At 36.5% G+C, this 27,196-nt stretch overlaps 1 protein-coding gene across 5 annotated transcripts in view; it reads right to left on the reverse strand.

The window, feature by feature from the left end:
• The window catches only part of EML4 (EMAP like 4), a 157,488-nt gene that overhangs the window by 35,183 nt on the left and 95,109 nt on the right, over positions 1 to 27,196 (reverse strand). For all 5 annotated transcript variants that reach the window (XM_032352855.1, XM_032352854.1, XM_032352853.1 and 2 more), the window contains 7 exons: positions 17,722 to 17,845; positions 16,320 to 16,469; positions 15,323 to 15,392; positions 13,892 to 14,002; positions 11,847 to 11,942; positions 7,825 to 7,959; positions 7,579 to 7,714 (listed from right to left, as the gene is read on the reverse strand). In XM_032352855.1, coding sequence (XP_032208746.1) covers positions 7,579 to 7,714; positions 7,825 to 7,959; positions 11,847 to 11,942; positions 13,892 to 14,002; positions 15,323 to 15,392; positions 16,320 to 16,469; positions 17,722 to 17,845 — 822 coding nt within the window. The remainder of the gene's footprint in view (positions 1 to 7,578; positions 7,715 to 7,824; positions 7,960 to 11,846; positions 11,943 to 13,891; positions 14,003 to 15,322; positions 15,393 to 16,319; positions 16,470 to 17,721; positions 17,846 to 27,196) is intronic.

Below are 27,196 nucleotides of genomic sequence, written 5' to 3' on the forward strand. Positions count from 1 at the left end.
CCCCATCCCCTGCCCTTGTGCTTTTTCTCTCTCAAATACATAAAATCTTAAAAAAAAAAAAAATTTATAGTACTGTAAAAAATCTGCATATGAGTAGACACATGCAATTCAAACCCATCTTGTTCAAGGGTCAGCTATGTATGTATATATGTGTGTATATTTTATATGTAATCAGATACTCTTTTTTCCTTTATATTATTTATTTATTTAGTAGGCTCCACATCCAACATGGGCTTAGATGCATGACCCCGAGATCAGGAGTTTCATGCTCTGACAGAGGCAGCCAGGCACCCATCAGACCCTCTTTCTTAAGGGCAAGGGTAAGATTTTAGTACAAAAACTATAACCACTTCATTTCCTGAGAACTCCTTCTTTGGTATTCATGATACCTTACTTCAGTGAACCTCTTTATCTGGCTAGTGAGGCTGGAAGAGCAAGGGTAAAAGCTCTTTGGAAAATACCTTGTAGAATCAGTTACTAGGTTAAAAATGGGAAGGTAGCACCTTGTTTAAATATGGCCAAAGTGGGGTGCCTGGGTGGCTCAGTCGCTAAGCATCAGCCTTCGGCTCAGATCATGATCCCAGAGTCCTGGGATTGAGCCCTCCATCGGTCTCCTTGCTTGGCAGGAAGCCTGCTTCGCCCTCTCCCCCTGCTGTGTTCCCTCTCTTGTTGTCAAATAAATAAATCTTAAAAAAAAAAAAAATGGCCGAAGTAAATAAGTAGATCTTAAATCACTTGGAATAATAAAAAAAAATTATAGGCTTAAAATTTACTCACTGAGAGAAATGGGTGAAGAGGGTTAAAAGGTTCAGACTTCTAGTTATAAGATAAAAAAGTTCTTGGAATTAAACGCACAGCATGGTGACTACAGTTAACAATGCTGTATTATAAATCTGAAAATTAAGCTGCTAAGAGAGTAGGTCTTAAAAAAGTTTTCATCAAAAGAAAAATCTGGGGGTGCCTGAGTGGCTCAGTGGGTTAAGTCTCTGCCTTTGGCTCAGGTCATGATCTCAGCGTCCTGGGATCGAGCCCTGCATCAGGCTCTCTGTTCAGCAGAGAGCCTGCTTCCCCTTCTCTCTCAGCCTGCCTGTCTGCCTACTTGTGATCTCTATCTCTCTCTGTCAAATAAATAAATAAAATCTTTGGGAAAAAAATTATCTAACTATATGAGGTGATGGATATAAACAAAACTTACTGTGGTCATCATTTTGCAATATAAACATACATCAAATCAAATTATTATGTTATATACCTTAAGTGTACACAAAATTATATGCCAGTTTTATCTCAATAAAACTGAAAAAAAATCACTTTCTAAAATTGTTCATCAATGGAAGAATGGATAACAAAATATGATATGTTCATAATATGTAATATTATTTAGCCATAAAAAGGAATTGAGATACTGATACATGCCACAACATGGATGAACCTTGAAAACACTAAGGTTCCAATAAAAGAAGCCAGTCACAAAGGACCATATATTGTATGATTCAGTTTACACGAAATGTCCAAAACAGAGATCTCCACAGAGATCAAAAGTAGACAAATGGTTGCTAGAGGCTGAAGGGAGGGAGAAATGGGAAATGATTGCTAAGGGGCCCAGAGTTTATTCTGGGGGTGATAAAATGTTTAGAAATTAGGCAGTAGTGATAGGTATATAACTCTGTGAAAGTACTAAAAATCACTTTATTGTATATTTTAAAAGGGTGAATTTTTGGTCTGTGAACTGCATCTCAATAAAGCTGTCACTGAGATTGTTCACTTTTACATATTTATTTGAGCTACCATTATATTTAAAAAATTAACTGAAATTTGTAGGGCCTTGGTATCCTTGAAAAAAGAATGCTACAGCAGAATCTAAAAATTACTCAGTGTGAGGGAGCTAGTGGTACAGATATTTAAGAGATGGGTATATTTGGTAGGGAGAAAGGAAAGTGCTTGCCTGATTTGGAGTAGAGCTTGCTCGAATGTGCAGAGCTGGGAGCAGAACTCCAACAAACTTGCTATTCACATCAACAGCCTCAGGTCACATCAACATTTATGACCTAAAAATACTTTAAACACTGAATACCACAACTGTGTCCAATACGACAGACAGCCAATTATCAATCATGAGAGAAAAGACATATGAGAGATGTGAATCTTTTTCTCTTAGGTAGGCTCCACGCCCAGAGTGGAGCCCAGTGTAGGGCTCAAACTCATGACCCTCAGATGAAGACCTAAGCTGAGATCAAGAGTTGGACGCTTAACCAACTGAGCCATCCAGACACTCTGAAGTATGAACTTTTTAAAGAGTATTGCTGGCCAGGGCAGGGGAGCAAAGGCCTTACTTTCTAATGCACAGTCAACAAGAGAGTCTGAAAGTACCATGGAACCAAGAAATTACAAAAAGCAGAAATGTGGACTTTCATGGACTCCATGAAAATGTAGAAAAGTGCAATAGTTTTTCTGTTTTAAATTCAGTCTTCCATACTTCCAGATAAGACAACCTTATTAAACACTTAAGATCTTTCTAGAATGATGGAATGTTAGAAAGCCGGAAATAAATCTGAGACACAAATGCTCCATCAAGAATAAAAATATCTAGTAGTATCAGCTCCATGACATTTCTACTCCCAAACTTCCTACCCTATGACCTTTATTTCCTGAGGACCTAATATTGAGATAAAATTTCTGTGTTTCAAATTTAAACATGTTCAAATTTAAACAAAGTTCCCTTTAGATAGTATTTACCAACAAAACAAACCATCGGTCAAAGATTTCTTTCTCATAAGCCTATATTTCTGACATTCCAATTTAAGTCATGTTTGAAATACCTACCAAGAAAAATAATTATCCTTGAATTTAAAATGGTGTTTCTTAGTCCCTTAAAGGAATTTGGCAGAGTTAAGAATAATGGAAATTTAATGATCTTGTGATATTCTCAACTTATAATCCCCCCACTTAAAACTTATGAATTACTTCATAAAAGAAAAATCTGAACTTCCTTATATAGGTAAGAAATAAGTACCTTGTACTCACAGGATAACAGAAAATGCTGGAACAACCTAAGTGTTGACCATCAGATGAACTAATAAAGAAAATGTAATAATACACACATATAAACAACGGAATAAAAAAAGAAGGAAATCCTGTCATTTGTAACAACATGGATGAACCTTGAGGGTATTATGCTAAGTGAAATACGTCAGACACAGAAAAACAAATGCCATATGATCTCACAAGTAAAATCTAAAAAAAATGAACAAACAGAACAGACTGGTGGTTGTCAGAGGTGGTGATGGGGGAAACAGGTGACAATGGTCAAAAGGAAGAAATATCCAGTTATAAGATAAACAACTTCTGGGGATGTAATAATGTACAGTACAGTGACTGTAATTAACAATACTATATTGTATACTGAAAGATCCTGAGATCTTTCTCAGGTAAAGAGAGTAAATCCTAAAGATTTGTGGTAATCATTTGGCAAACATACATATATCAAATCATTATGCTGTATTCTTTATGAATCACTTATGAAATAATACTTCTGCCATCCAAAAATGTCCCTCTATCAGATATGCTATCACAGTATTTTTGGTTGAAAAGGCTTCCAGCCACGGATGCAGAAATACATATTAGGGAATATGCAAAACGGGTCAATCTATTGTAATTTTGGGCAAGAATTTAAAAATGGAAACTTTGAGTGTTCTGATCTAAGCTTATACATTTATTTCACTACATTCATCAAACGGAAACACTGAAATGTACAGAAAGAAACAAAATTCTTAGGAAGTTTGCCCATAACAGGATCATAGCAGAGTACAACACAGTCCATTTCATGTACTCAACAGTTCACAAAGATTAGATTTCCTATTTCCTGTATGTTCACATGCAGATTTTCTTGGCACAAAGGCAAAGCCACAAGTTTTTTAGACAAAAAAATGAAATAAAGACCTCTCCCTGCCTCCCATCTCAGCATGCATTAAGGCTAATGAAGGATACATTTACACCCAAATTCTGCTTAGTGTTGGAGGATAATATGTCAACAATTTAAGTCACTGTTTTGGTAGACAATGCTGTTCCTCGTATTTCTAATACTGAGCAAATGAGTCCAGGAAAAAGAAAATAGAGATGAGTGGGAAAGGTAGTTGATAGTATCACTGTTCTTTTTTCTTAAGAATCCTTAATCCAGGGGCACCTGGGTGGCTGAGTGGGTTACGCCTCTGCCTTCAGCTCAGGTCATGGTCTCAGGGTCCTGGGACTGAGCCCCGCATCCGGCTCTCTGCTCAGCGGGGAGCTTGCTTCCTCCACTCTCTCTGCCTGCCTCTCTGCCTACTTGTGATCACTATCAAATAAATAAATAAATAAATAAATAAATAAAAAGAATCCTCAATCCACTGCCATCCTTCTTGTGAATTTTGAACCTAAACAAGACAAAAGAAGCTAAAGGATGCATGGCCAGTGATTGAGATCAGGATCATTGGTAATACAACTAAAGAATTAATTTCTATCCAATTTACCCACCAAACTTGGGAATTCAGCTGAATGGATATAGAAAACACTGCTGTAGAATATATCCCCAAAATAACAGTATAAAAATCTGCACAATCGTAAGAAATCTACAAGGCTACAAATTCCACATTTTCATGAAAACAGTTTTCATCAGTACCACTCAACTTTTATTCCTACGCTAACACCCAAAGTTAAGATTAAAGTCATTCCCTTAACGAAATGTTTAACAAATAATCTTTAAACAGCTAGTACCAAATGTCAGATATTGTGTTAGTCCCGGGAAAGTCTACTGGGGAAGACAGACACGTAAATTAGGGCTTTCTTTCTAAGCAGAGAAACAAGGATTCCCTTATTCACAAGTTATTTGTGGTGATTTCCACAGTCTAATTTAATGCAGAGACTCCAGGGAGACAAAGGGAGTTGTTTCAGTGTGTTTAAGGTGAGGTGAATGAATTAGAGAAACCAGGATGTATGTGCTGCTCTGCCACTCCCCAGAGGGAATGTCTCAGGAACGCCACGCTGGTTCCCTGTCAACCTCCACCACTTTTCTTGTGGATTCTCAAGAGTCTGATTGGTTTAGCTAGTTTTCTTTCTGCTGCTACAACCTGTTGCTGCTAATAAAGAATCTCTTTCTGTTCCCAGTCCACTGATCTTAGAACAAGGTTTCTAATTCTTCTCTCATAACCTTCTACTTTGAAGGAAGCACGGTACTCTGGATATTATTTCAGCTTTATTTTTCTTAAACAGTAAAGAAAAACGGGGTTGAAAAAAAGGCTATTTTCAGTGCCGTTCCTTTAATTTTTTCATCTATCATTGCAAAGGGCAAAGTGGATTGTGCGTTTGGGTGCAAATGGGACTTAAAAATATATGTATGTACTGCAGCACCTGGATGGCTCAGTTGGTTAAGTATGTGCCTTCGGCTCAAGTCATGATCCCAGGGTCCTGGGATGGAGCCCCTGCACTGGCCTCCCTGCTCAGCAGGGAGCCTGCTTTTCCCTCTCCCTGTCCCTGTCCTTCTGCCACTCTCCCTGCTTGTGGTCTCTCATAAGCGCTCTTTCTCTCAAATAAATTCTTTAAAAAAAAAAAAAAAAAGGAATTTACATTTCTGAGGACAACCAATTTGAGGTAAAGAAAGAAATGCCAAGGTCCACTACAAGGACTGGGAAGATGGGCTATAGTAAGAAAAAGAAGGGGACCAAACTATGAGTTTATTCTTTTTCCCTCCTCTCTTCCATTTTTATAACATGGACATGCACATTGTCCTCACAGAAATTCTCAGACCCAGCTCAAGGGAGACTGAACCCTCTAGTCTGTTGCTATGTTGGGAAAAAGGGAGGAGAAAGGTAGGAAATGTGCCACAAATGTGGTAACTAGGATTATCATTCTTTTTTACTATACTATAAATAACTACTAATCATCAGCTGTTAAGATCTTTGGAAACAGGCTTGAGAATCAGTAAGGATAGTTTTAATAACTAATTATTTAGAAAATAATACCTCTAAGTTTATAAGGTTTTGGTTTTATTATTCATTTATTGTAAGTCCAATATCCACAGATAAGACAAAAGTTTCAGGAGGATCCCAATTCCAACAAGTAGAACTCTAAAGTAACAGTCTGATTATGTGATGTTTTATTACATTACTAATCTTCTTCAATACATTAAAAATAAAAACTTCAAGTCTTTAAGAGAGTTGCCTTTACTGAAATCAGTGTCATCCTGCAAGACCCTCCCCCTACTCCCCATTTACCCACATAAGGAATCTGAGCTCCTAAGGCTCCAGTCTCAGAATAAGATGGAGGCTCTTGCTCTTCTTCAAGGACAATTCTTCCTCATATGCCCAGTCCAGGTATTCTCATCTCTCTTTAGCCTCCTCTTCTTTACCGGCAATTCCCATTTTACTTTCAGGCTGTAGGCAACTTTAGAGAGACTACTGACACTAGTAACTCTCTACTTCCCATTCCATTTTCATCTTGGATTCTCAAAATTCTCCATTTTGAGACTGGCCGCACTATACTTAGATGTTTGGGGGCCTTATTGTTCTATTGATATTGCAAATTACTAATGGTCGATTCTTGGTTTTTATTCTTGACTTCTCCACAGCACTGATAATCCTGGAAACTCTCCTCCCTTCTTCAGGGAGGGAGTTAACTTTTTTCTTTTTATATTTCACTTCTGTAATCCTTGGAGGGTCTTTTTTGGTTATCTAACTGGGGGATTAAGGACCCCTGGCCTCTTAACTCTTCTACTGTGGTGAGCTCAACAACCAGTTTAAAGGATTCTTGTGTATAACTCAAAAAACTCTGCATCTTAATCCCTACTTAAATTATCCATTACTTAGTATATATTAAACTGACAGTAGGAATTATAAAACACTACAATTTTTAAAAACACATTTTCTGTGGTACCTGGGTGGCTCAGTCAGTTAAGAGACTACCTTTGGCTCAGGTCATGATCCCAGGGTCCTGGGATCAAACCCCATATTGGGTTCCCTACTCACTGGGGAGCCTGCTTCTCCCTCTCCTGCTCGCTCTGCTTGTGCTCTCTGTAAAATAAATAAAGTCTTAAAGATAAAATAAAATAAATAATAAATAAAATAAAATGGAATTTCCTTCAAATTGGCTAGCTCTTGTCTCTGTTAACTTCTACAAACTGATTCACATCCTGGATGCCTCACATTCATACCCACCCTTCTGCCTTCACTTGCACTATTTCCCTAAACTGGGATCAAGGTTCCATATCTTTTTTAAGTCTTGTACATTCATTATGGTGTAGCTTACATATCATTTCTTCTGTGATGGGTTCACAAAACACGAATGATCAGGACAATTTCTCTCCTCATCTTTACACTGCTTAAATTAACATATAACTGTTATCATCTCTACTTTGTATTAACCTCCTAAAAGGAAAGTCTGGGTATAGTCAAATGTAGGTTATATATGTTCAGTGAATAACTGTAAGGAATTTAATTTTTAAAAATAGATCATCATGAAAAACCTTAAAAACAAAAGGCATTGGGAGGAGTAAGGCAACAGCAAGACACGTGCATTTAAAGTGAGGACTTTGATGTGGGAATACTATACCTTTAGGCCCTTTCCCGGGGGTGGGTTCTACAGTAGTTTTGCTCCATATAAGTATGACTCCACCAGAGTCTCCAGTAAGAACATCTCCATTCCCCAAGAATGCTAAACACTGCACAAATTTTGGCTTTTCATATTTCTACAATGAAACAAAGAGAATTTTCAGTTTTCCTTTGGCATAATGTTTGTTTACTCAACAATTAAAAAAATCAAAGTTTTAAAATGAACTTGCAACATTCTGATCCTTACCCCAAAAATTCCCTGTTTTCTTGTTAGTGAATTGCCACTCCAGGTCCAGAAAAAGATATGAGATTTACCACAGGTTATTATGGTATTTGCATCTGTTGGATGGAACTCCACAGCCAAAACAACTTCATTTGTTGTCTGTGGATACAGAAATAAAGCTTTAGATGAATATATATCTTTATCTCCATCAAATACCAATTACAGCTACTGACAACCAAAGACTGGGAAACATTTTGAGAAAACACCTTTTCTTCGAAGACCAACTTTCCTGAAAAATTTTAATAGATTTTTTGAATGATTTGAATTTGATGTCCTCATACTACTGTATCATCTTTTATGTTATTTATATATAATAACTGCACTAAAAAGACATACGAATTAGTTTAAGATTCTTTTAATTTTTTATACATTCAGGTAAAAGTACACTAAAACTAGCAAATGCAAGAGCCATGTACATTCTGTCATAAAGACAAACAGTCATTTTGACAGGAAAAAAAAAAGTCTTCTCTTTCTTGGTACTATTACTATTGACCAAGAAAATATTACTGATTTAGAGATTCATCATCAGGCTGAGGGTTTATAAAGTAGATGCAGAATGGTCACTACTGATACCTATAGAGTAACGGAGAAACAAAAAACTAAGATGTTTTATGCTCTTTCCTCAAAAAAGACAAAAAAGGATAGGAGTTAAGTTTAAAAGAACTAGAATGAGACGGTAGAAGAAAAAAGGCATGAAAGCCACAAAGGAATTACAAATATAATTTTTTCACTGAAATTACTGAATTATCAAATGTTTTCTGGCAAAAGCACCTATTCAAACTTAACAGTTTGCTTGCACAGCTGTTTATTGTTAGCTGTTGTTTACTTGTAGGGTGAATATTAACATCCATTTTTAAGAAAGATTTATTATTTTTAAAAAAGATTTTATTTATTTATTTGAGAGAATGAGAGAGCTAGAGAGAGAGAACATGAGAAGGGGGCAGGTCAGAGGGAGAAGCAGACTCCCTTCTGAGCAGGCTGCCTTATTCGGGACTCAATCCTGGCACTCCAGGATCCTGGCCTGAGCCTAAGGCTTAACCAGCTGAGCCACCCAGGCACCCCAGATTTATTTTACAGAGACAAAGCACATGAGTGCATACAAAGGTGGGGGAAGGGGTAGGTGGACAGACTCTTCAAGCAGACTCCAACAAGGGCTCCATCCTGTGACCATGAGACCCATGATGGCCCATGAGATCATCACCTGAGCGAAAACCACTACTGACTGAGCTACCCAGGTGCCCCCTTAATGTCCATTTTTTAACTTTAAGAACTTCATGTCAATGAATTAATCTCTTCCAGAGATGACTAATTTTTGTTTTGTTATTAACATCATCTTTAAAATTTACTTTGACCCTAGAATATTTTACTTAATTTTTATTAATTTTATCAATTTTACATTAATTTTTATCAATTTTATCAATTACATTAATTTTATCAAATTATATGTACAGAAAAATACTCAAATCCTAAGTACATAGCTTGAAAATTTTCACAAACTGAACACACCTCTGTACAGCATCTAGAACAAGAAAAAGAACAATTTCTAACATACCAGATACCTAAAAACTTAGATACCTTTTCTAGACACTATCCCCTATGTCTGCTCAAGTAACTATGATCCTTCTTATAGCAACATAGATTACTTTGTTTTATTTAAATGGAATCATACAGAATGTACTCCTTTGTATCTGACCCCATTTTATCTACATTTGTGAGATTCAGTTCATATTGGTGCATATATTGTAATTTGTTCATTCTCATTGCTGTACTGTATTCCTTTGTATGTAAAGATCCCATTGTTGATTTATCCATTCTCCTACTGATTGGCATTTGGGTAACTTCGTTTTGTGGGGCTACCATTATTTTTGATTAGTTGTCTTTTGGTCAACACATGGATATACTTCTGTTGGGTTTATACCTAAGAGTGGAATAGGCGGGCAGAGGTTATACACGTGTATATGTTCAACTTTAAAAGGCAATGCCATTTTCCAAAAATGGCTGTGTTGATTTCTGTGTTCAACATACAACAGTGTATTAGAGTTCCAGTTACTTCACACATCAAACTTGTTATTTTTGTCTACTCTTATCGCTTCCACACAGACTCAGCTTGTCAACTTTTGTTAAAATCATGCTGGGATTCTGACTATGTTGAGCAGAAGTAATATCCTTATATTTTCTTCTATCCATGATTATTATATATTCCTTCACGTATTTATGTCTTCTTTAATTCCTGTCAATAGGTCTTAAAGTTGCCTTGTTGAATTTTAAACGTATATAAATGAACTATCTATGTACCAACTCTCCAAATTTCTGTGACTTACGCAAAAAATAGAGCTCATCTACAGTGGGAGAGAGTAAGGTCAACACAAAAGAAAAGGAGGAGAGAGAAGAGAATCAGTGATGCAGTCCCTGAATCAAGTCATTCCTGAGACAAAATTCCCCTCTGAACTTTTCTAGATGTGTTTTTTCTCCTTAACCATGAATCAATAAATTCTCTTCATCTTTAAGTTGTTTTGCAGTCACCTGCACTGGAAAGAGCTCTAATACAGACATCTGGGATACAAGGAACTTCGGTGTGACAAGCAAGGGGGAAAAAGTTTCTAGCTTTCACAAGTAGGTAAAGTGTAGTGGGAGGTGAAACAGGTTGAGGGCTAAGGAAGATGACTAGTGCAGAATGGGAAATGTTGATTTTGATTTACAGGATAGGACATTCAAATAAAGATGCCTAGCAGGCAACAAAAAATATAAGTTTAAGTGTGGGACAGAGATCAGGGTTAGAGTTAATTGATATGGGACACAGCAGACAGTAATTAAGGACGTAAGGGCATACATGATACCAATGGAGGACATGGGATACAACTCTGAAGAATACCAACATTTAAGGTCCTGGAAGATCAGAACAGCAGGAGGAAAACCACAACACTTCATCTGGTAGCCTTTACTACAAAGGATCACACCCATTTCACTTCCGTATAACATCCTCATGTTTCAATGTTAAATTACTTTTATGGCTGAAAGACAATCTACATCCTCATTTGTATTTTTCAAGGTTTGAGGCTTCCTGACATGTCATATTCTTTTCAAGCATAATCAACCTACCGTTTCTTTTAAAAAATTAACTTACACTATTTAAAAGAATCTCTTTTTGACCAACAAGCTGAAAGCCTGAAGCTTATACCAAACAAAATTGTTGAGAGAGAGAGAGAGAGAGAGAGAGAGAGCGCGCACACAACTAAAGAGGAATGTGATGTTATTTAAGAGTACAGCAAATATGTCATAGGCTTTTTATAGTCATCCTGTCACTCTGAATCTCTCTGAAAGCCTGTGAGAGGGAGGCCATTTCTACCCATATGAACATAGCTGCAATGTTAAGCTTATATTCTTCTCTTACAAGTTATAGACTGATCCACACAAAGGGATCAATCCTATTCTACAACAATTATACATGCTGTAGCATTTTATGTAATAACCCCATACATGTAATTAAGACCAAAAAACTTACTGTTACATATGCTTTTTAGTTACGTGAGTCATATTCCTAGGATGAATTTTTTCCTTAGGGTTTTAAAACTTTAAAGACTGAATGAAGTAACAAATTTTGTTAAGGAAACTAGGCTGAGTATTCAGAGTTAATTCTGAGAAGAGATAACCATCTACTTTGGCATTTCAGTAGCACAATGTGTCTGAAATATCACTGGAATTTGGTTGAAGGTACTTGACTATTTTATCTTAAGAAGAGTTTAAAAATTGACCTCAGGATCTATAGATACTATCACAGAAACTACAGACCATAAATAAGTGTTGTTTAAAAAAATAGATTAAGAATGGTATTCTTAGTATCATTAGAATGATGGCAATCAATAAATCAAATGGATATGGTCAGTTGGTATGCTTTTACAACTTAAGGATATGCAATATACTTCCAAAGATCAGCAAAACAAATAATGTATTCTAAAAAATAATAATTAAAACTTCTTTTGATTTACCTTTATTTCTGCTCCTTTTGATTTTTTCTGCCAATCCCATACAGTAAGCATATGCTCATTGGAGTCATCGATAACACATAAATGAACACCTGAATCCTAAAGAAAAGCCAAATAAAGGCATTTAAAATTTTCAGTTAAGTTTGACTTTCTAAGAAGAAATACCGTTTTATTAAAACTGCCAACATTAAGATAATCCCAAATCCTTTAAACACACAGCTCCTTCAAAGAAAATGATTATACTCTTTCCTGACTGTATTCTTTTTAGAAATATAATGAAGACTCCTTAAAAAATATTTTCTACTTTTAATTTTTTCCCCAGGTTAGTTTCTACTTGCTATCTAGTTACTTCTGTTATTCAGAGATAGCAATTTAGTTTTCCATGATATAGCTGACTTACATTAACATGAATAAATGGGATAAATAATTTTATTATCCTTTAAAAAGTTCTTTTTTTAAAGATTTATTTATTTATTTATTTGAGAGAAAGAACATGGGTAGGGAGGGGCCAAGTGAGATTGATGAGACAATCTCAAGCAGATTCACCACTCAGATGTAGAGCCCAATGCCTGAGATTATGACCTGAGCTGAATCAAGAGTCAAACACTTAACTGACTGAGCCATTCAGGCGCCTCTCTTTTCTATCTTTCTGAAACCATTTTCATTCACATAATTTAAGTCTCCCAGTTTAAGAAAAAAAAAATGTAGATATTAAAAAGTATTTGTTTTCCAGTAGCATTTGCAATATATGCCTAATGACATATATGGGAGAAAGAAATACCGTGGAGAAACGTAAGAGGTAATGATGAAGGACAGACTTGCTCTCTTCTTTTTATCTTTCTTTTAGCCTGTATTAGAACAATTACCTAAACCAGGAAAAGTTAAGAGTATGAGACAATCCAAGATAGTCTTAACACTATAATAATGATATCAACAAGATGACAACAGTTCCTGCTACAGAAATTTAGGGGTGAAAAGGGGAGTATAAGTCCTTCAGTCCATTTATCACCCGTCTCACAATTCTTGTCTCACAGGACCTCTCGACCTTCAGTACCTTCAAAGCTAGTGAAGTTCCTATGTCCACCCAAATTTATCTTTCCATTCTAAAAATGTCCTTTCTGCCTCCATGTCCCACAAAACTCCCATAATCCATAATAAACCTGCTAAGAGCTAGGAACTGAAGAGGTAATATGAATACATACATATATCCTAAAGTATGAGTGCGGGCCAATAAAATCTGGAGAAGTGTATTTGAAACTTAAAATCATGGATCCTAAAGTGTAGGTCTCCTGTATACTCTATAACAATTGTATATAATTCAAGAATAAATAGAATGTTTCAATGGATAATATCCCTCTATCATTTTCCCCTCAGGATAAAGCCTCAAGGTTTAGGTAGGACTGCTAGATACTGAATTTTAAACTCAAGTTGTCAACAATTCAAAGCCAAGATAATTCATGATTTTATTGAGTACAAAGGTCTGATTTTTTAAAAAGATTTTATTTATTTATTTGAAAGAGAATGAGAGAGAGCATGAGAAGGGGGAAAGTTAGAGCGAGAAACAGATTCCCGACCGAGCAGGGAGCCCAATGTGGGACTTGATCCTCGGACTTCAGGATCATGGCCCCACAAAGCTCTGATTATTTCATTTGCTCCAACATGACCTCAAGAAAAGCCAGTATTTGTGTGGAATTGGCCAACTTTCATGTCTGAATTTTCTAAATAAAATATATTTCCATGATTCAAGCTGAAGCAAAAGCACATCCTACTGCTTATTTCAATTATACCATGCTATATATATATTCCTCTAACCATTTCCTGTTACTATAGGAATCCTATTTCAGACAGAACAAAAGTATAATTAAGTATAACAACCTGTATCCCATTTAAACCAAATACTTTAGTACCTAGGTTAAAATGCTGGCCACTGCTAAGCAATAGCTAACAATTCAGAGTTAGCACTTTCTGTGAACACACACACATACTGAGCTTATTTTCTTTTCTGCTTTTTGCACTGCTTGCTTACTTCTTTAAAAATTGTTACTTACTGCTTTTGAAAAATCCAGGCATCCTACTCCCCGCTCAAAGGTCCCAAGTCCAATAATTTGCAGTGTGGATAAACTAACTGAATCCCACACTCTGACATGGGGTTGCAGAGGCTGCAAAGACAAGGGGAAAAACACAAGACAGCAAGACTATTTGGTATTCAGTGGGTGCAAATAAATACTGCTACCAAACAAAACTGTCTGCCATCTCTAAAAAGCAGTAGGGATGGATAAACATCTAATATAAACCAGCTACTACATTAGACATGACCCCAAAGAATCTTGAGGAGGTATTTTCTTCTCATACTGTGAACATAAGAAAATAACAAATGATAATAATAGTAGCAGAAAATAATTTAGTATTTACTATGCTGTAAACTATTCTAAGTACATGTATTAATTCATTTAATCCTCACAGTCCCATGAAATATGTACTATAATAATCACCATTTAACAGATTAGGAAATGGAGATAAAGAGATTTGAATAACTTGCCCAAAATTATACAGGTTTTTTTTTTTTTTTAAAGATTTTATTTATTTGACAGAGATCACAAGTAGGCAGAGAGGCAGGCAAGAGAGAGGAAGGGAAGCAGGCTCCCTGCTGAGCAGAGAGCCTGATGTGGGGCTCGATCTCAGGACCCTGGGATCATGACCTGATCCAAAGGCAGAGGCTTTAACCCACTGAGCCACCCAGGCGCCCCCAAAGTTATACAGTTATTAAAAGGCAGAGTTAGAATTCTAACCCAGGCAAATTTGCTCTGGATACTTTGCTTTTAACATTATCTTAATTCCGGGAAAATAATACATTTTTTTCCTAACCAGTGTCCAATAAATTGCTAAACAAACAGTTCTTAAATAGAATTTGAAACCGGAAGGGGCCTCAGACTCATCCAATATAACCATTCTAACTCCTTTTCTTTAAATAAACTCAAGCCAGAGAATGTCATGGGTACAGTCAGACACACGTTAATCAGTCATCGATAATACTCTCTGTTGATCCTTACAAGTAAGGGATTTATTACGTAAACCAACTTAATAATATTGAGTAGGAACTGAAATTTTTAAAGTGTTATCAGTTCCAGTCACACATAAAATCAAGTCCATCAATGTAGTGAAATTTTACTATCTTTTGGCAAACACTGATAAATTACACTAAGTTAAAAAAAAAAAAAAGTAAGAAGCTTCTGAGTTCTCCCAATTTTATAAGTAAATAGTCCCCTTAGGGAGAGTATTTCCTTTTAGAGAAATATTTAAGTTGTATGATTCTCTTTTGTTTTTTGGGATGTTCTTACATTCTACTATTTTTTTCCCTCTTATGCTAGAGATCCCTTAGCAGCATTTAAAAGAATGAAATAAGCAAGCCATGGTTAAAATTATAGTCAATTCCATTCTAATGGCAACATCACTGGTACAGCATGCAGAACAGAACTCACCCTTCCATCTTTATCCACTCCAGCTATCTGTCCAGTTGCGATCCTAATTTTGTCAGGATGTACAGCAAGGCTAAAACAGCATTATTAACAACAATTTTAAATATGGGAAATGTGAAAAAGCTGAAATATGCCTTAGTAACAACATCTGTCAAACATTTTTCAGTTAAAATTCTCACCGTGACTTATCTGATTTTCTTTAGCAAATCAACCACCTAAGTTTTGACCATACTTTTTCTTCCTTTGGTCAACTAAAACAGACAAATTAACGGAGCAGTAAATTTACATCTGTGGCAGGATAACTTAAACTGTCTTCATCTGTTCAAGTTCCTTTCTAATCTTGCACACGTGCATGAGGTCAGATGGTTTTATCCTACTGAAGATGCAGTACTGCACGGTACAAATGTAACCTATTACAACGACAGCATTTTCCCCGTTCGCTGTATCCTTACGCATTATTATTGACTGAACAGTTCTTCCACCATTTCTACTTTTCTACAAAGGAACACAGTAAACATAATACCTCCAAACTTTTAAAATTAAGAGTTCTTAATGCTGAACTCTTAGAAGTCAAATATGGAGCAAGAAACTCTTAAGAACAAACTGAAAATAGTGCAGCATATATGCCCCCATTTTTCATGATAAACATGAGACCAGCAAAATTTTTAAAAAGATGTCTTCCTGTCTATATCTAGACTCTTTATACATTTTGAAACCAAGGGATAAGCTCATTGAGAATGTAAATTTTTTGTTCTTAGTATGCATTGCTCATTACTTTCCAGAAGAGTATCAATTTAAATCATAAGAAACAAAAGTGCTTTAAAAGTTCCACTACAACTTCCCCATATTAAAATGCCACTTTTCAAATATATCGTACAGAATGCCTTTAATATCCTTAACATCTGAGCTCTCCATAAGAAACCATTTCTGAAAAAACCAAAATTAAGAAGAAATGCAAAAATGACAAAGAAAAAAAAGACAAGTGTTCAATGATACCAACCATTTCACACAGTCTGTGTGACCCAGGTAGTGTCGCTGAGTTCTCTCCTCATAATTAAACAGTACTACTACTGATGCTATGAAATACACTATTTCTCCGGTAGGAAGAAGGTAAACATTAGCACGACAGTCCTTTCCTCGATAACCGTATCTTAAACACAAAAGTCAAGGTTTTTAATAAACACAATTTTTAAGGTGTAAACTAACAAGCTTTTCATGGATACCAAGGGGCATGAGAAAAGTATAAAGAAAACAGGAATGCATCAGAGCTAGGAAACTCAAATTCTGCCACTATCCAAGGTGCAATCCCGAGTTTTTAACGTGCATAAATCCTAGTTTCCTCATTCCCCAGACAAATACATACTGAGTTCCTAACATGTGTCAGGCACAGACTGAACATACAGTTCTGAACAAAACAGAGGCCTGTGTCCCTGAAGATTATGCTCTCTCAAAGATGACTAAAACAAAAACCAAAAATATCATTAGAAATTGTGGAAAGAAAAGTAACAGTATCCCAGGAGAAAGTATAGAAGGAACACCTAATTTAAATGGAGAGAAAGTGAGGAGAGGCATCAAAAGAAGCACTGAGAAAATGACATTTGTGCTTGACCTAAATAATGAGTAAGACAGCCAGGCACAGTTCAGCAGGCAGAGTGTTTATTAAAAAGTTGTACAGAATTACAGGATTGGTGAGTTTTCCCAAGGTAATTTCTACAGAAATGAGGGAATAAATGAAAGGGTAGGAGAAAGAGTATAGAGGAGCATGGAGGCAGAAAACAGAGTTCAAACTACTAGCTCCATTCTGCTTCATGAAGTTTCTCAAAGGTTCTAAGAGAAAAATTTCTAAGTGAAATTAAGGGAGCTCTTTTATATAGTCATTTTTTTACAAAGTCTGGCTGAGAAGTTAATTCTGGAATTAGCATCAATCATATTAATTTGAGCTTGTAATAAAATAATTTACATTATTTCGCAAGTTATAAAATGCTTAACTGATGTTTCCTTATTTAATTCTTACAACAGCTCAGTAAAGTAGGAGTTATTAACCTCTTTTTATATGGGAAGTAAGGTTCATTGGGGGTGGCAGAGCTGAGACTCAAACACTAGTCTTCCCATTCCAGTCCAATGCCTTCTCTACCACACTACAAGTAGCTGCCACGATGTTCATACAGTACTGCTTGTCCTATCCAAAGATATGAATTTGGGTGGTTTTAAATTGCTAAGAGCAAAATATATATAATATGTGAAAGATGAGAAGTAACATCTCTTTACTTTCTCAAGTGGTTGTGATATTACATTTATTATTTTTTTTGTATAAAGATAATTGTGATAGAGGTTAGGTAAATGAATTTTTCTTAAACTAAAGACAAAGCAAACAAAGTTGCTGTCACAGTAGAGAAGGATACACCCACTCCAGTTTCAGCTTCTCAGGAGGCAGTTCTGTTCTGATGTCATCATAGTTTTCAACATCAGAAGGAATGAACATTGTAATTGGCCGACCTCGCATAAACATTTTAACATATTCTCCTTCTGTTGAAACACAAGACAAAAGTTAAGTCAATTTTCTGAATAATCATAGAAAAGTGGATTACTATGGTGATATAGTAAGAACAAGACAAAAAATAGCTAGTTCATAGTTCTATTCTTATTATACATAATTATTTTTATATAAAGACCTTGTCTAAACATTGCAGGAAAAACTACTGGTCATTTCCTTAAATGAGAATAACTATTTCACAATTAAACTAAACTAAACTAAACTAAACAAGAAGGCCAGGAAAGCTGAGGTAGAAAATGGGAAAAAAAATTTTAATGAAAGTTTTCCTAACAGTTGAAAATAAGAAACAGATTATCAGGGCAGACAACAATCATGTCTACCACAATACTTCATCAATCTACTGATTTTTTTTTAAAAAGATTTTATTTTTTGAAAGAGAGAGAGAGTGAACAAGCATACAAGCAAGCACAAGTGCAGGTAGGGGCAGAGAGAGAAGCATGTTCCCTGCTGAGCAGAGAGCCCAATGCAGGACTTGATCCTGGAACGTTGGGATCGTGAACTGAGCTGAAGGCAGATGTTTAACCGATTGAGCCACCCACACGCACCAACCTACTGATGTTTAATGGGACATACAAAAAACACAGCCTGAGACTACACCATGAGGAGAGGAGTCATACAGCATCATAAGTCAGGATGTGGAGAGAGAACAAGAGCTCTGCCACATATAGTGAGTACAGCTAGAAGGAAAAGAAGACCAACTTCCCTCACTTCACGACTGTGCCAACAATCAGGGTTGGGTCTAAACTATTTTTTAAAATATTCTATTTATTTATTCGACAGAGACACAGTGAGAAAGGAAACACCAGCCGGGGTAGGGGGAGACAGAGAAGCAGACTTCCCGCCAAGCAAAGAGCCCAATGCAGGGCTTGATCCCAGGACTCTAGGATCACGACCTGAGCCAAAGGAGATGCTTAAGTGACTGAACCACTCAGGTGCCCCGGGTCTAAACAATTTAATTAAATTACAATACACTAACAGTTTTTAAGACAGTGCTAGGAATTTTTTTTTTTTAAATTAGCAGTATAGGTTCCAAAATAGCTCTTATTTACGTAAAGCAATAGTTGTTTATAAGATCTGCAACAATCTAAAACTAAAGATGCTAAAGTCTAAAATCAATATTTATTGTGTACCTTTTATAAAACAAAACTTCCCTGAACAGATGAGACTATCTCTTGAAAACAAAAACCAAAAAACAACACCCATTCTCCATCCCAGCGTCCCAATGACCAACATATAGCTAAGTTTAGTAGATGGTGACAGTGATGGTAAAATGGCCACAAGAAAACCTAAACAGGAAGGAGAAGGTAAGGGACCTGAGTACAAAAGGATAGCATGTGTCCAGCAATTACGAACTTGTTTGGCAGGATATGAAAAAACAGCAGAAAGAGACTGAAAATGTGGAGATCAACCATAGGCTGATACAACTCTAGGGCCTCTAATAATGACCTAAGCTACCAAGAATAAGAATATATAATAATTCAATAGTTTTTATAATGAGAACCATGGAAGAAGGAAAGATAAATTACTTGATGAATGTATGCAAATATTTGTGCTTATTATGGGTGAGAAGTTCAAGTTATTTTTATTATTATTACTCACTTGTGTTTGGCCTCATGGTTAGATCTAGGAACAGGCTAAGACTTCCCACGCCACAGTTTTCACACCACATGATACAGGTCTTTATTACTTCTGAACCTAAGAGTGGGCTCTGCTTCCTGATGATTTTTACCATTGCTGGACTTGATGAGAACTAAATGATTACCAGCTGCAACTATTTCTTTTCTGCAATCATCTTTATCGGCATCTTCTTGTCCTTTTTTTGTATAGTTTACTTTCTTATCATCATCAGTTTGTTATAAAATTTCCCTCGGAGTTTTTTTTTTTTTTTTAAAGAATATAAATTCTTGGGGTCCCTGGTTGGCTTAATAGTAGAACATGTGACTCTCGATCTTGGGGTTGTAAATTTGAGCCCCACACTGGTGTAGAGATTACTTGAAAATAAAATCTTTAAAAATGTATATATAAATTCTTAGAGGCAGATATCCTGTCCATTGGAATTTCCCGCAGGATCTTTGATCAAAGGCGTGTGTCATAAATGTTTTCTGGATAAAAAAATAAAACTATTAGCAGATGTTTCTACCACTTAGTTGAGATTAGATGTCCAGCCAAAGGAACGGATTTAGGAACAGCATTATCAAAGAAAACAAAAGTTCTCCTTTCCTAACAGAGACAGCTCAGAATACCATATTGCTTCCTCTGTCAATTATTCTTTACCCTTAGCAGCACAAGCAACTAAGTAAAAGCAACTATCTAGTGCTTTCTAAAGAAACTATCTAGTGCTTGTCAACTTTTCTAATATAAAAATGGCAAAGCATGTCAGGATGAAAATGTTTTCTCTCCCTGGAAGCTGGCAGTACATATGTTGAGGGCCAAATACATAAGCTAGGAACCATGAATAATTCCTGAGATTGAGGGAAGCAATCCATTATAGTGGAAAGAACATGAGCTTTTGGGAAAAGACTGATCAAGATGTAAATTCCAGCTTTACTAATGATTAGCTGTGTGACTCCAGCCTAGGTTTCCTAATACACAAAATGACAATAGCTACTTACCACCTGCAATTATGACTCACTGAATAAGACGTCACACTGTAAGGGGTAATATGAGGTCCTCAACAAGTATTTATTCCCTTCCCTTTGAGAATGATTTGTACCATTCTGGACCTTGTCTAGGAACTGCTTACAATATGTGATTTAACACACTATAATATCTCTTCATAATCTTTAAACTGACTGTCCACAGAAGAGTATGTATAGGCAAGATAGAATTCTCTTTCTATCATGTGCACTTTTTTAAAAAAGAATTTACTTGGGAGTGAGAGAGAGAGCAGAGAGAGAAAGAGAGCACATGGTGAGGGGTAGGAGAAAGGGGAAGGGAGAGGGAGAAGCAGGCTTCCCGTTCAGCAGACCTGGACCCTACATGACCAGAGCCTAAGGCAAGTGCTTCACTGACTGAGCCATCCAGATGCTCCTATCATGTACACTTTAAAACAGGGGTCACAAATTGACTTACCTACTGGCCCACACAGAAAATGCAAATGAGAGCAGTAAAAGAATACAGGATGACTGATTGGGACTGGGACCACTGGCACACCCCATGCTCGTCAGGGAGGCAGTAGCTACTTTAAGTCCATGAAACATGTGGGTCTGGTGTTGCTAGATATTCCCATTTTTAAAAAAGAGAAATGGGAAATCTATAGTTTATTGTTATATCTCCCGATTCTTAAATATCTAATCCCTGTGGGGAAAAAAAGGGGGAAATACCATGTGAAAACATAACCTTTGGCCTGCATACCACAGTCTGTGAACTGTTGTGTTTTGTTTTGTTTTTAATAAAGAATACAGTCTTTACCTTGGGAATCAGACAAAATACAGTCAAAGAAGAGTCTCTTTTCTCCTCAACCACTGTTGAGTATATATTCTCACTGCAAACTTGCTCTTGAGACTGTCAGACTTCTTGACCTTAGAAAGGATTTTACAGTCCATTTATGTTTTACCCCAACGCTACCTTCTAGCCTTTCTCACTGTAAAACTACAGTACCTCGAAAGTCAAGAAGGGATGGTCCATGGGACCAAGGAAGACTATGAGATCAGTTATATTTTTCTGGTGCTCCAGAACAACAAGCAGAGGAAAAGAAATTACTAAACTATCATGATAATTAGTAAACACCGTATAGAGCTTTTCATTATTCAGCAATGAAGCTGCTTTTTAGTGAAATGTAATTAATCTCAACGTTTTATTTCTTACTTGGCACTGTGAAAATTCCTTGGACTGAGTGGGAGGCTATACAGTATAGTGGACAGAATACAAGATTTGTGATCAAGTCAGACCTTGGTTTGAACTCCAGCTTTACCACTTTCAAGTTTATGCCAATAAAAAAAAATTTTTTTAAAGAGGGAGGAGGGGAGGAGGGGTGGAGAGAGAAGGAGAATCTCAAGCAGGCTCCATGCCCAGCATGGTCACAGCCCTAAGATCATGACCTGGGCCAAAATTAAGAGTTGGACACTTAATCAACTGAGGCACCCAGTACCCCTAAATAAATCTAATCAATAACAGCTTAACTATAAAAGAAGAAATTCTGTGAGATGCTATTGATAAAAATACTACAATCAATACCGAAATACCATTAGTTTGTTTCTCTAAACACATATAATATTGGAACTCTTAGAAATTTGAGAGTTTACCTAGTCTAACCCTCTACTTTTAGAGAAGGGGAAACCAAGGCTCAGAGAGGTCAACTGAGTTTATAGACTGTGTTCTAAAATTGTTTATGATTTAGAACTTGTGAAACATTTTTATTCTAAAACTATGTTTTAGATCTGCAGCATTCAAAACAATAGCCACTGGTTCTGAACACTTAGAATGTGGCTAGTCTGAATTGAGATATGCTATAATTGTACAATACAGATTTTTAAGTCGTAGTATGAAAAAAAGGGAAAATACGTCAACGACTTTTTTGTGCTGATCACACACTGAAATGATATTCTGGATATAATGGGCTAAATATATTAAGCTTACTCTTACTTGTTTCTTTTTACTTTTTAAAATGTGGCTACTAGAACATTTTAAATGACATATGTGTTATATATCATATTTCTATTGGATAGTACTATTCAGACACTACTAAGGTCCTCAAAAGTCCAATTACTAGACAATACAGCTTACTTATAATCCAAATAGAAGCTTGTGCTTTGTACCCCAAGTGTAGAAAATCAGAAAGTACAAAAGGCAAAGAAGATATTTCTGTTCTATTATCTTTGGGAAGAGTGAATGCTAGGCAGAAATATTTAATTTTCTTTTACTTTTTTTTTTTTTTTAAAGATTTATTTATTTGTTTGACAGACAGAGATCGCAATTAGGCAGAGAGGCAGGCAGAGGCGGCAGGGGAGCAGGCTCCCTGCTAAGCAGAGAGCTCGATGTGGGGCTCGATACCAGGACCCTGAGATCATGACATGAGCCGAAAACAGAGGCTTTAACCCACTGAGCCACCCAGTTCCCCCCATTTTTTTTTTGAGAGAGAGGGAGAGGTGAGCTTGCGCAAACAAGAAGAGCAGAGGGCGAGGGAGAGAAAAGCTCAAGCAGACTCCACGCGGAGCTCTGAGCCCGAAGCATGGCTTGATCCCACCACCCACCGAGCTCATGACCAGGACCTGAACCACAAGAGTCAGATGCTTAACAGGCTGAGCTACCCTAGGCTGAGCCCCTAGGCAGAAATTTGAAACACTTGATGTTAATACTTTCCTTCCTTTGTCCTTCTCACTGCTGGTACTTCTCCTTTGGTCTACTCTTGTTAATTCAATCTTCCACTTTAGCATCTCCCCTAGGCTGCCCTATCCTGCAAAGTGCTCCAAACTGCAAAATGACCTTCATACTCCTTAATCCAAATTTTTTGGGACAGTTGTCTAAGGTGTTCTGAGAAAAGCACTATTGCTGAAATTATTCCAATAGATATAAATAACTAGTTACTAAAGTTACTTATTTAAGTAAACTCTATCCCCAACATGGGCCTTGAACTCAGACCCCAAGATCAAGAGCTACATGCTCTACCAACTTAGACAGGTATCCCAAAGAAACGTACCCCAAAGAAAGGTAAAGTGGAGAAAGAAGTTAGTACCCGGCATACTCTGCTTTAAGTAAGATCAGTTCCTCTAGTGCTTTTTTCCCCACAGCTTTCTCCCTTTTGGAGAGTAAACAAACAAACAACCTAAAGGCTTTTAAAGGCAACAGCAGAGCTTTAGGGTTTTGGATTATGACTATACTAATTTGTATAATGGGTACTGCCTATAGAAAACCTTCTGAACGTCTAGAATCCTTAAAGTTTAACACATCTTTCTCCCCAAAAGTTTCCACTTTAGATATCCACTTTTATTTATATTTTACAATCTTCACAACTAAAGAGCCCTCGTAACTCGCTGAAAATTGGAATTTAAATTTTATATGTAACAATAATGTAGTGGAGTGTGATGCTATCTAGTTCCATCAAACAGGAAATTGGAGAATTTTAATTTAGTTTGAGCTTTTACCAGTTCCATTCCCCAAAACCATGGAACCCAAGAACAGGAGATTAAACAGAAGGTTAGAATACTGACTTTAATTTTGTAGTACAAAGTGACAAAGAGCATTTTAGGTAGGCTAAAATCTTTTCATAAAAATAAAATCTCAAAAGATTTCAAGTCCTAATGATCAAGTTATATCGTAATAATAATTTAATATTTCAAAATCCAATGAAACAGTGTAATCTGTAAGAATCTTTGGACTTCAAATAAGTAACTTGATTTGTTCAATAAAGTCTAAATTTCACCCCTTTCCAAAGGTCTAGCTATAAAAATAGATAAAATGTCGATCCCCAAATAAAAAAGGGGGTGTAAATTTAGAAGGATATAATCTAACCCTATCTTGCAGATTAAAAAATTCTTAGTTGGGGTGCTTGCCAAATAGTACATAGTTTTACTTGCTAGGACAAGAACCCAGGTCTGAAAAATATGACCGAGTAGTAAAATGCTACCTTAATTTTCTTGGTTCTGTAGGAAGACTTCTACTGGCTGGTAAGTTTTACTGAATTCTTAATTACATAGGGGCAGGGCTGGGGGTTGGAGGGGAGGGTACACAACACCAAGGTATAAAAGAAGTAAACCTAGTCCCTTAGGAGCTTACACAGAGTTATAACCAAGTCTTAGGTAACTGCTAATCAACTCTTAAATGACAGTAATAAGCCCACCTGAAGTTACTTTCCTGAATCTAAATCTCCTTTAATCAAATTTCTCTTTGTTATTTTGTTTACAACTCTGCCATCAAATCACTTCAAGATAATCAGATATGGGCATTTGCTTAAGCATTCTGGATTATTTTTACTCATCCTAAAAAAGGTTTCCTTTGGGAAAAGATGGGAACAAAGTCTAGTCCAACAATGAGACACGTATAACTTCTAAAAGACTTGTTGCGATATTGCTGAAAACCTTTCTGAATTAAGTAAAATATGGCTGTTATGGTTGTATTTTAAAAACTGCCTCAAATCACTCAACTCACTTATATCCCCAGGAAAAGTTATTTTAAGCACTAAGTTAGAGTTTTTTTAAAATTTTACCTGAATATATCAAGTTGGATTTAATTTTTTAAAAATAAATTCAAAAGAGAAACTTCAGCTAGAGCAAACTCCAGCTCTTTTTTTAAAAAAAGAGTTATTTATTTTAAGATTTATTTATTTATTTGATAGATCACAAAGAGAGAGAGAGAGAGAGAGGAGGAAGCAGGCTTCCTGCTGAGCAGAGAGCATGATTCGGGGCTCAATCCCAGGACCCTGGGATCATGACCCGAGCCGAAAGCAGAGGCCCCAACCCACTGGGCCACCCAGGCGCCCTAAGAGTTATTTATTTTAGAGAGGGAGAGCACGAGCACAAGTGGTGGGAGGGGCAAAGGGAGCAACTCTTCAAGCAGATGCCTCACTGAGCATGGAGGCCAAGGTGGGGACCTAAAGCGGGGGTGGGGTGGGGGGGGGGTGGGGGTGGGAGGGGGGCTAGACCCATGAGATCAAGGGGTAAGCCGAAACCAAGAGTCCAAAGTTCAATCAACTGAGCCACCCAGATGCCCTACCTCTAGCTCTTTTTCTTTTTTAAAAGATTTTATTTATTTCAGAGAGAAAGAGAGCGCACGTGAGGGGAGGAGCAGAGGAAAAGGGACAAGCAGACTCTACGCTGAGTGAAGTGCCAGACACAGGGCTTGATGTTATGACCTAAGCTGAAATCAAGATGGATGCTTAACCAACTGAGCCAAGAGGCACCCCTCTTTTTCAATTAACTGTAATAGAAAGAGAACCAGCAGGTCACAAGGGAGCAATAAAACCCTATATATGAAATTCTAATTAAAGAGAGGCTTCACCTTTACTTTTAATGTTTAATTAATTAATTAATTAATTAAAGATTTATCTGAGAGAGAGAACAAGCACAAGGGGGAGGGGCAGAGGGAGAAAGAATCACAAGCAGATGTGGTGTGGAGCTGTGGAGCCCGATGCAGGGTTCAATCTCAGGACCCTGAGAACACAACTTGAGCCCAAACTAAGAGTCAAAACTACAAGTCAGACACTTAACCAACTGCACTACCCAGGTACCCTATGTTTTATTTAAAAACAACCTGAGTTAAAGCAAAATGTAAAGATTAAATAAATCTGGGTCTTTAGTACACATGTGCTTGCTATATTATTTGTACATATTTTTAGAAATATTAAAATATTTCAGTCTTTTAAAAATTAAAAGCTTTATTAAAGTAAATAATCAACAATATTTCTGGTAAAACTGTTCCTTGGAAAACCAATTGCATAGTTTAGGAACATGGCAAGTGATTTGCTATGGTTCTTTCTGCAGCCTTAGTATATATCACTGATACCACCTCTTTTCTGCTAAGCCTAATCACAAGTTTCAGAATTCTTTTCTAAGTGCTTCAGGAAAACAGTAACAAATGACAGAGTAAGAAACACATACAGAGTCTACTTGCCATTTCTGGACAGAGTGGATTTTTTACTATACTAACTCATTTAACTGGCAAGCTTGAGGAATGGAGATTTTTCTGGTTAATTGCATTTTTCCAGTTTAGATTTTTAAAAAAGCTTATGCCTGTGGCTTGTGAAAATACAGTACAGATGAAGTCTTTAACCAGAATAAAATAAATATGCACAAGATAAGGATGTTCTGTTATGAAATGTCATATTCTCCATGTCCAAAGGGGACAGGCTGGACTTTTTTTTTAACTGAAGATAAGAAAAAGAGGATGCCAGGAACTCATATTCTTTTTTTTTTTTTTTTTAAGATTTTCTTTATTTACTTGATAGAGATCACAAGTAGGCAGAGAGGCAGGCGAGAGAGAAGGGAAAGCAGGCTCTCTGCTCAGCAGATAGCCCCATGTGAGGCTCGATCCCAGGACCCTGAGATCATGATCTGAGCTGAAAGCAGAGGCTTAACCCACTGAGCCACCCAGGTGCCCCAGGAACACATATTCTTAAAAGTTGCTATTGTTTACATTAAAAAAAAAAAAATAATGGGACAGCCTTTAAACATATTTTAATCTAGAAGGCTGCTAACAACAACATCAAGAAATAAGAAATCTCGGCTTCATAGGACTTGCAAAAAAAAAAAAAAAAGGAAATTTCCCAAAGAGAAACCCTATCAGTTTCATTTTAAAATACAGAGAATTCATGGACAAAGCCCAGACTCGTAGGGATACAAGTAATGTTTATGTTGCACATTTAAAATGATTCAGTATCTAAATTTCTG

The sequence above is a fragment of the Mustela erminea genome, chromosome 7, assembly GCF_009829155.1.
Source record: "Mustela erminea isolate mMusErm1 chromosome 7, mMusErm1.Pri, whole genome shotgun sequence".
Taxonomy (NCBI): domain Eukaryota; kingdom Metazoa; phylum Chordata; class Mammalia; order Carnivora; family Mustelidae; genus Mustela; species Mustela erminea.